Raw genomic sequence first — 10,447 nt, forward strand, 5'->3', positions numbered from 1 at the left:
TGCTTCTCTAGGATTGACAGGCCAGCTTTATGAGTAGAGCTCAGTTTGCATGGAAGCCTCTTATCTTTTCGGGTTGGCTTGCCTGGCATGGAAAGTTTACTCTATAAGCAAGCTAAGGAGAGAGGTGATCAGGGGCCCAGTATTCTTGACCAACGGCACCTGGGGCAGAGCCTCTATTCTGAGTGAAGAAAGGGGGTCCTGATCTCCTGGCTGCACTTGCCTGAAGTTTAGCATTTGCAACACAAGGCTAGAGGGGCCTGAAAAACACTGACAGCCTGCCCCTACTGGGAGATATCATAGTCCTGGATTGGGAATTGGGAAGAGAGAGCGCATTGTCTTCTTGGCCATTATCACTCAGAGTGGACTTTCTGTAGCACTGAGCTGTGTTCATGTGTGTGGGGAAGATGTGTTGGGAGAGGATAGGTGTGGCATAAATGTCACATTTATTAATGTTCTCACAGATTTAGATTTTCCTGAATGTCTCATTTGCTGTATGCCTTTAGGACAATATGCAGAGACTTTAAATGGTTAAATTTTTTCACCAGTTATGGTAGTTATGGTGGGGAGCAGGTGGGAGCTCCTCATGTAGCCATTTCAGAAGTCATTTACTTATTATTTATGAGTTTATATATACATATATTTTTTTATTGGGGAATATTAGGGAACAGTGTGTTTCTCCAGGGCCCATCAGCTCCACATCACTGTCCTTCAATCTAGTTGTGGAGGGCGCAGCTCAGCTCCAAGTCCAGTCGCCATTCTCAATCTTTAGTTGCAGGGGGCGCAGCCCACCATCCCATGGGGAATTGAACCGGCAACCTTGTTGAGAGCTCGCGCTCTAACCAACTGAGCCTGGATCCAGTCACCCCTCTGGCAGCTCACTGTCTTCAATCTAGTTGTGGAGGACACAACTCACTGGCCCATGTGGGAATTGAACCAGCAACCCTGTTGTTCAGAGCTCGTGCTCTAACCAACTGAACCATCCGGTCTCCCCTTGTCTATTTATTTTTAATATTGGAGTCTGTCTCACTAAAAATACTTTAAAACAATTAAAGTTTATTCATATTCCTTAGGATATTTAAAAAATGAAAATTTCATAATCTCAAAACCCGAAATACTGTGAATTTAGAAAATAAAAATTCTCAAGATTTTTAGTTTAAAAAATATTTATCATTCAGAAAAAAAAATCTCAGAATAAAACCACATCCAAGGTAAAAAAGATATCAAGACATGGAATTGCAAGAGACTATTACTTTGAGCAAACTTTTGTTATTTTACGTACAATAATTACAATTGCTTTTTTGCTTGTCTGTTCATCACTGTTTGCGCTGATATTTGTCTTTCACATCAAGGATTGTATTTTAATACACAACTATATTAAACTATAATGCCCAGAAACATTAGTTACTATCAGACAAAAGCAATATGCTTCGCTCATTGATCATCCAATTCACTTTCCAGTATTAGAAAGAATAAGAACCAAGCAGGCAAATTTGTTCATTTTTTTTTTCCTTTAAATGCTATTCATGGCTAGCTTTTAAAAATTCTGGAACACAAATGGAGTTTTCTTTTTATAGATCATATGGTTTTCTAAATATATTATCTCACTACTGACTTTATAAAAGCCATAGAGGTTAGGTACGTGTGTGAATAATTTTTTTGATAACTAATGATCAGAGAATATTAACTTAAGCCAAAAAACCTATCAAGTGAAACTTTCATTTGTCTTCACCATTAGTATTATAATTCCAAGAAAGGGACTACACAAATTATAGTTAAAAGAAAACAATCTCCTCATGTACTTGGATTTCCAAGTAAAAAAGTTTGCTAATAATTTTAAACACTTTTCCTTTACTGCAGTAACAGAAATATTTTTAGCATACATCATATCAGGTATACACTAAAATTAGTAAATATTCAAATTATTTTACAAAAATTTAAAACTTCTTTGATTTGGAATTTGACAATTCAAACTATGCAGCAGTTCAAAGTGAAGTTAATATTTGCATTATAAACAAGTATAAAAAGAGTGGCAACTAATTCTATTCTAATCCAGAAACCCACTTTAAAGAATCTAAGCAGAATAGTTGCTTAAATGTAAATGGCAAACAGAACAGATGACCACTTGTCAGGGATATTTTACAAGGGAATTTCTTCAGGGTTTGGAGGTTGAGCTAGTGTTCAATGATTTCTAAGTCCCTTCTAATTCTAAAATTCTATGATCCTGAAATTTTCCAGCAGTTCTCTTAAGAAACATTTATTTCTTCTCACCATTATTGCCAGATTATGTCACACATAGGTGGACGTTTTAGTATGTTACTATATGTGCTGAAAATAAATGCCATCTTTTAGAATATACTGCATCTTCTCCCTATTTGTTTCAGATTCGGATCTTGTCCCTGTTTCAGCCTATTTCAGCCTAAATGTTCTCCTTTTCTTGGCAGCGTGATAAACTATACAATATACAAAGTAAATTTTAAAAACATTCAACATGTTACATGTCAAAATCAGAAATAAGCACCTGTACCTCACACTCCCTATGTTCAACTATGATAAATTATTTAAATGCTAACAGTTGATCTACATGTTGCTTGCTCAGTTCTCTACAAATAGGAATTTATGTCTATTATGAAATCAGCTTCAGGTTAAATCATAATGCAAAGATGTTAAGTAATTATGATTACACTTTTACAATTTAATGTTGGATTCTTGGTTCTGGAGACACATACAGATTTTCTTTTTATGTAGATGACAATTTAGATCAAAAACATATTATTTTGACAAAATATTTACTCACATATTCTCCAGGAATTGCTAGAGATTAAATGTAAAAACTACTTGGAGACTTTGTAACTTCCAAAAACAGTGATGAAATCCATGAATAACTAGAAAAAGTCTTCTGATGCATTAGAGTTACCTCTAAATGTTATCAGACTACATAACTTCAAGTAATCTTCTAATCATAATTTTCAATTTTTGAAATACTGATTCATCAAAAAATCACATCTCCATGAGTCAAAGTACTCTTCACTGGCAGCCAGGCAGTGAATTACATGGAAAACCAGGCCTACAAAAGACACCTTTGAACATCGCTGTCTCACATCTTTAATACTGCCTTAAAAGGTCTCTTACTCTTCAACTATCTCAGTGTACTTTGAAATATAATAATAGTTGGAACAGTTATTCTAAATTTAAGTTGGTAAGTCCTATGGCAGTATTTGTTTACTCGGAACATATTTCATTTTAAATATATGTAAAACTTATCACAAAGTCAGAATGTAATTCACAGTTTGAACAGAAACCTCAGTGTTTAAAACTCAGCATTCAGGAAAATAAACACTACATATTAGGTTGCTTTTGAATACAAATTATTCATTTAAGTAAATGAGATATAATTTCTAATTTATATTAGAAGAATAATTTTTTATGTGAAGCCTTGACCAAAATCATTATTAAGTGAAGTTCAAGATTACCACATTATGGTATAATGCCAGATGTGTGGGGGGGCCCACTTTTTAAAAATGCATTCTTTATAAAGTTATTTAACCATATTAATTAGGTATGGAATGACTCTTCATTTTCTGCTCTGAAGACAACCAATCTTTTTTTAAGTATTGACTTGCCAACTTATCTTTGACAAGTGATTAAGAAAGATAAATGAATTTGACTTTACAAATAAGAATGTGTGAATATGATTATACATATTCTGAGAAGTTATGTTCCATAATCTAACTCATACTTCTAATTCAAAATATAACTAAACTCTCCAATAAGCTGCATTAATTTTAAAATTTAAACGTAAATCATCCTTACTGTACTGTTCATTATCTTTCCTTTTTATTTTTACATTATTTCTGTAAATACTCATATTAAAAAAAAAACAACCCAATCTTGAAACCAACTTACTCTGGAACTCTGAGGTTGATTTATAACTTTTAAAATATTTTGTTAAAATGTAAAATCCCTGAAGTTACAAACAAAAACTTAACAATTTTACAGTATATAACTAATTTATTTTTTTAAAAAAATATTCTGAATTGTTTTTATACAAGTAATTAAGTGTTTCATTTTTTCAAATGAAACTCCTTTGTAGGCTACAAGAAGGTATGTGGTATTGCCCCATTAAAAACCAAGACAAATTTCTTTTTTATGCTGGTACTTCAACTATTTCGAAGTAGTCATTTGGTAGAATCACATAACCTCTCTCTGATATGTCGTCTTTCTCTTTCTGGAAGTGTACAACCTCCTTTAATTTTTCAAGCTGCCGTTCTTGTCTCCTGCATCGTTGCTGTGCAGTCTTGAGCTTCTTTCTGAGTTTTTCCACTTGTTGTTCTAGCTGATGAATCCTTTTTCTCTGGTGCATTGTATCCTCCACAGTGTAGTTGTGATCACAGAAAACAGAGAGATTATCAGGGGTTTGAAGAGGAGGCATTAGTAATCCAATAGCAGCATCAACCTGGGAAATGGGAGGTGTCAGAGGAGGTGGGGGAAGCTGTTCTTGGGGCTCCAGAAGATCGTCCTTCTACAACAATGCAGAGTATGTTTGAGTTTAGTAAACAGAAATAACAGTTTAAAATTCATCTGTGGAATTTAAGAATATTAAACTTTAAAAAATGAATATTTGGTAAAGAAACATTCCAAAATGAGAAAATAGTTTAAGTTTTAATTATACTTTTCTACTTGAAGTAGAAAGGGATGCAAGAAAGACAGAATGATTAACAAAATTTATTTAAATACTAAGCATTTAAAACTGAGAAGAAAAATACTTTGAAACTAAACTGTCTTGGTCTTAAAGTAAATTACAAAGTTCACTTGAGTTTCTTAATGTGAGGATATTTAACTTTAATAAATTGTATTTTGTGTTTTTTAAAAGTGTATCACTGTTAACAGTGATTATTTACAAGTGATGGGTTCCTGGTAACACTTATTTTCTTAACACTCCTCTGAATTTCCCAAATTTTCCACAATGAACACATTAATTTTATAAACAGAAACCAACCCAATATTTTTAAACACTTATTACCTTGTCATGTGGTTCAGTACAAAGAAATATCGTGGGTACAGCATTCTCTTTCAGTAACTTGTTGTTGCACTCCCTCTTAAAGCAGTCTGGAGTAAAGTGTTCCGAACAAATACTGCTATATTTGGTGGGTTTAAAGTTTTTTCTTCTGACAGCTGCCTCCCATTTTTTACAAAGGCTAGGTCGAGTAAGAGGAAACCTAAGAAGATGAAACAATTCAGTTCTCTGACTTTATTTAAAAAAAAAAAAAGAAAAAAGGTACATCCAAACTTTCCTGCTTAGGAAAGATCTTACACTGGTGTTAACACAGTAAGGAGTATTTGATTAAAACATTACTTCTGCGCTTTTTTTTTTTTGACAGTTTTTAATAGTGTCTTATTCACCTAAGTTCATTAAAACTACTTGTTTTAAAGATCCTATAAATAAAGTGACCACCCACTAATGTGGGTTATAAATCACCCCTCCCAGCATGGTATTTTTTGATTGTTTGATTGATTGATTCATTTATTTATTTTAGGGCGAAGCTCACAGTGGCTCATGTGGGCATTGAATCGGCAACACTGGTGTTACTGGCACCACAATCCAACCAACTGGACTAACTGGCCACTCCACTGTTTTTTTTTTAAAAAGCAGAATTTTTTATAGAAATCTTTTTGATCACATAGTAGTTTTTAAAATGTCAGATATAATGATGTATACAATCTAAACAAGACAGGCTGATTAAGAATTTACATAATGTAAAAATACATATTAAAAGTTAGCCATGCAGTGGGAAAAGTAGGTGATGAAAGGTTGGGGGTGAAGGGCGCATACACAGTATACTGTTTCTCCCCCTTCATTATAGTAAAAAAAACTTTCAATAACAAATGTAGGTATCGTGTTTCCCCAAAAACAAGACCTAACCAGAAAATAAGCCCTTGCATGATTTTTCAAGATGACATCCCGGGATCATAAGCCCTAATGTGTCTTTTGGAGCACAACTTAATATAAGACCTGGTCTTATTTTCAGGGAAACATGGTATTCCACACACTTCTAAATACACATGGGTAAATCGTGTAGTTCTTTTATCTATCTCATTTATTATTGTTTAAATTTTTACATTGAAGACACTAAAAGTTTCAAATAAAATACATACTATAGGTGAATTTGTATTTTTTTACCAGTAATTTTCTGCGTACTGCAAAACAAAATTGCCTGTCATATTATCTAAATACTGAGCATAAGAAGCTTCTAGTTCTCTTAGAATCAGTCTGACAAAAAGAAATAATCAAATTATATACTTAAATCATTAAAGAATTTAAAAACTTATTTTGATTTACCTCTTTATCTACTGGAATATGTCCAGTAGGCCAGATAAAGGGAGGTAGGAAGAGTTTAAATTTACTGTGATTTTATTTTTCCAGGTCAAGGATTTAATAAGCTGGGGGGACTGGAAAGAAGCCAAAGAAGGATGTTTCCAATTTATGTTCCAGTTTTTCCCATGTAAGGTATGCTAGAACCTTACTCTGTTATTATCATGAGGATCTAACCAATCTTTACGAAAGTCCCTTTTCTTTGCCTAGCATAGCTCTTCCCAGTGCCACCATGTAGAAACTGGGGAAAGAAGTACTCCTAGAAGATTCTGGCTAGAAACGGCCTCTACCAGTGCAAAGTATGGTAGCAACCACTGGTAAAATTCAGCATATAGGGCCTCCTGACTCAAGGATTACAAGTGCTCAGATTGTTACTGAGGTTTTGTCAAAATCTTTCCCATCTACTCCTCAAAAACTGTTCTTTTAGCTAAGAGATGAAATGTAGAAGGTTAGCCCTTCTTTTGACTGAATTGTTTAACAGCCAGCAGAAACTCAGTAATTCTGATGAGTGAATGTCATCTTTTAGTTTGCAGTGTCAATGAAGGGTTTTCCATATTTTTAGATTCCCTTTGAAACATCATGAGAAACAGGGAGGCAGGGAGCTGAACGCGTGTGATTGTGTTACAACCTCCTGACCTATTCCTACACTTTCAAAATACTGGAAAGGTCAATTCATCAGCTTTCAGAAATTCCACTAATTCAAGTGGTAATATTAGGATGTAATGAACTGAATCCTAGAAGTGGTAAATGATCTAGTACCTTCTCAGAAGGGAGGAAAACATCAACACTCAAGATCTATGCTCTAGGCACTCTTATTTCTGTATGTTCCCTCTCGTATCATATCAAACATGTAAAAATGCATCCACATCTGCTTTTAAACATAAATGACTTCCACCAAATAAAAACATGACTATTTAAAATTGTGCTATTGTAATTATTTAGCTATGAATAATTCATGTAATTCACCACTGGTTCTAATTTCTTAGCGGCCATCATTTACAGCAGAGAATACTTTATTATGTTTATTATGTAAACATAATAAAACTTGTAAATACTGTAGAATTTGGTTGAATGAAAATGCCATCGTGTCACATTTTGCAGGTATTTATCATTAAGTCATTTCCATTTTGCGGTTTTCTTTTCAAGAAAACATTTTCCCTCTAGGACTCTAATTGCCAGCACCTTCACCATAAAACAGTCCTTAAAGCTGTGGGGCAGGTTCTATTCTAAGGGCTTCCTCTATGCACCCATAATAGCTCATATTGACCTTTATTATAGCACTTGATCATGGTCCGTATTATTATTGTCCATGGTATCATCACAGTGTGCTAAAAACATATACTATTCATCTTAGCAGTACTAGAAACGGTCTCTAAAATGTAAGAGGTCCTTAATGGTTGATTCCTAGAAACTGGGTCAAAAACATCCTCCCTGAAATCCTGGCCAAAAATTAATCCATGACGATGCTGGCCTAACATCCACAGCAAGGATGAAAAGAATGACTTCTTTTTAAAGGTCTCCGTTTCTATTTCAAATTTATTTCTAAAGAGTTATTACCACCTGGCTTCTCTATGACCTGGTAGTGAAATCCAGATGCCTCGCGGCCTGGCACCCTCACAACCCGCAGGGACTCTCTTGGAATTGCTCGCGGGCCCGAAACTTGCCAACCCCAGGCAGCGAGCAAACCTCGCACCGGAGTGGATCCTCAAACTCTAGAAACGATCACCGCGGCGACGCGCGCCGAATTCGCGCAGCCCGGGGCTACCCGGCGCGGGCTCAGCGCACAAGCGGGCACGCCCACCGCTTCCCCGCCTGGAATAGCGCCAGAGGAACGCCCGGCCGCGCCCCGCCCCTGCCTCCGCCCCTCTCGTTAGGTCTCGCGCGGACACGCGCCTGGCTCCGCCCCCGAACCTAAACGGGCGCGCGCCCCCAGCCCCAGCTGGGGCCAGTCCCGCGAGGCGCGAAGGGTACTTACTTGTGGAAAGAAACGGGCTTATCCTTATCGTATCGGTTCTTGCAGCCGTAGGCGGAGCAGGACTGCACCATCCTTCCGGTCCTCCGTCGCTTCACTTCTGCCGCCGCAGCTGGCAGGTGAAGCTGCTATCAATGTCGCTGCGGCCGGCTTTGACACCCTTACTTCTTCTGTAGCTTTGGCCAACAGTTAGGTGAAGATAGCTTCACTCGGAAGTGACTAATGTGCCCGTTTTGTTATTTCTAGTAGCAAGAGGACCACAGCCATCTCCCCACTCCCATCTTCAAGATGGCGAAGGCAGCTTCAACCTCACTTCTCGCGAGGAGTTCGTCCTATCGTCTCTGATTAGCCCTGAGGTCAGAGGTAACGTTCCCTGAGAAGCAGACCATTGGCTGAGACCCGGCGTGTTGCCCGGCGGGCTCAGCGTTGCGGAAGGGGCGGGAGAAGAAAGCTTCCGGAAGGAAGAAAGAAACAGCCCCGGAGTAGAGGCGAGGGAAGCGGAACATGAACCTGGGCCAGGGTTCGCGGCCATCCTTTTCTTGAGTTAATTTCTCTGGGGGTTTAGCGTGGAGAACAATACGGTCTGTTGGGTCTGCTGGCCTAAAGGAGGACAGGTGTAAAGCTGAGGTCGTTGGGTAATTGCGCCCATTTTTTTAAAAGGGCAGCCACTGATTGTATATGATTTGTAAAAATGTTGATGGAAACAACACAAAGGTCCATTATTGAATGAATAAATTGTATCGTCATACAGTACTATACAGCAATCAAAGAAGCTATGACTAACACAATATGGGTGGATCTTACATGAATAAGTCAAACAAAATATACGATCCTTTTTTTAGGTAAAACTAAAGTGAGGTTACTTTGGGGGAGAGAGGCAATGAGGGGGGCTTATGGGATGATGGTAATGTGTCTTGACTGAAGTGATGGTTAAACTAATTATCACTTTATAATAATTATCTGACCCTTAATTTATTTGTAAAACGGTGTTTTTTCTGCTTTAGTAGAACAGATTATTAAGCACATGAGCCGCACAAAATATGCAGAACTGCCTTTTATTAGACAATGAGTGATGTTCTCTTCATTTGCCCGTTTAAGTGAAAGACAATAGGGATAAACTGAAGAAGGTTAATTGGAAGTTTGATGTTTTTCAAAGTCTTGAAAGGCCAAGAGATAATTATTTACTAATATAACACTTTTTAAGGAAAATGATGTCTCCCTTGATATTACAAAAGTAAGTTTTGTTACAATTATTCTAGAAAGGTAAACTTTGGCTTGTTTAATAAACTGAGTTAAAGTAAGACATTGTTTTGACATTGGAGAGGGCTAAAGATGTTTTGAACACACTAATATCTAAGTTTAGGTTTTAATTTCTACCCAACTATGCTTTCTTTTTCTATAAACAATTTTTATTTAAAAAGATACTCTAGCATTCATTCTCTATAGGTCTCATTATCTTCATCTGTGGAGTAAGGCTGTAGGATGAAATGAGGAATTCTTAATTTTGAATCCATGAATGGTCAGATCTTGAATCCCCTGAAAAGAAACTGAAATTATACATACTTGTATATATGCATTTTTCTGGGGAGCTATCCATAATTTTCACCTGATTTTCAGAGAAAATACAAAAACTAGCCAATTTGTAAGGACCCTTACAACATTAATATTCTAGGATTAGTGAAACACGATTTTCATGTAGCTAGAAATTACAGGTTTTCTCTAGCACTGATTAGAAGGGTGAATGTTTTGATCTGAATATCAGGTATTTTTAAATAGTTTTTAATTTTGTGTTTTAAAACATTAAAATCTAAACTGTTAGGTATCAAGTGAGTTTAAAACATTGTTAGCCCTTAACCCTCTTGCATCACATGCTACTTTCCCATCAAAAGGCCTACAGCCAAATAGCACTACTCTTAAAAAGAAAGTAAGTATTCAAACGTGCTCAGTGTTTTCTGACAATGTTTACTCCTCTCATGCACCAATCTGGGACATGGGATGAGTCAGAGGATGCAATTGGATAAAGATGACAGTGACAGATAACACCTCAAATTTGCTTGCAGTCTTGGACTCAGTGCTTAAATATTGATGCCATAAAAATGGGCTGG

At 36.4% G+C, this 10,447-nt stretch overlaps 1 protein-coding gene across 1 annotated transcript; it reads right to left on the minus strand.

Moving 5' to 3' along the window:
* Positions 1–1,828: 1,828 nt before the first annotated feature.
* Positions 1,829–8,653, minus strand: THAP1 (THAP domain containing 1). Its single transcript, XM_019742070.3, has 3 exons — positions 8,346–8,653; positions 5,021–5,216; positions 1,829–4,519 (listed from the first exon to the last, which is right to left on the minus strand). The coding sequence occupies exons 1-3, from the start codon at positions 8,414–8,416 to the stop codon at positions 4,145–4,147; spliced, it is 642 nt and encodes a 213-aa protein (XP_019597629.1). The 5' UTR covers positions 8,417–8,653; the 3' UTR covers positions 1,829–4,144.
* Between the last annotated feature and the right edge of the window lie 1,794 nt (positions 8,654–10,447).

Source organism: Rhinolophus sinicus, chromosome 16 (assembly GCF_057876585.1).
Source record: "Rhinolophus sinicus isolate RSI-liver-muscle chromosome 16, RSI-T2T, whole genome shotgun sequence".
NCBI classification, from domain to species: Eukaryota; Metazoa; Chordata; class Mammalia; order Chiroptera; family Rhinolophidae; genus Rhinolophus; species Rhinolophus sinicus.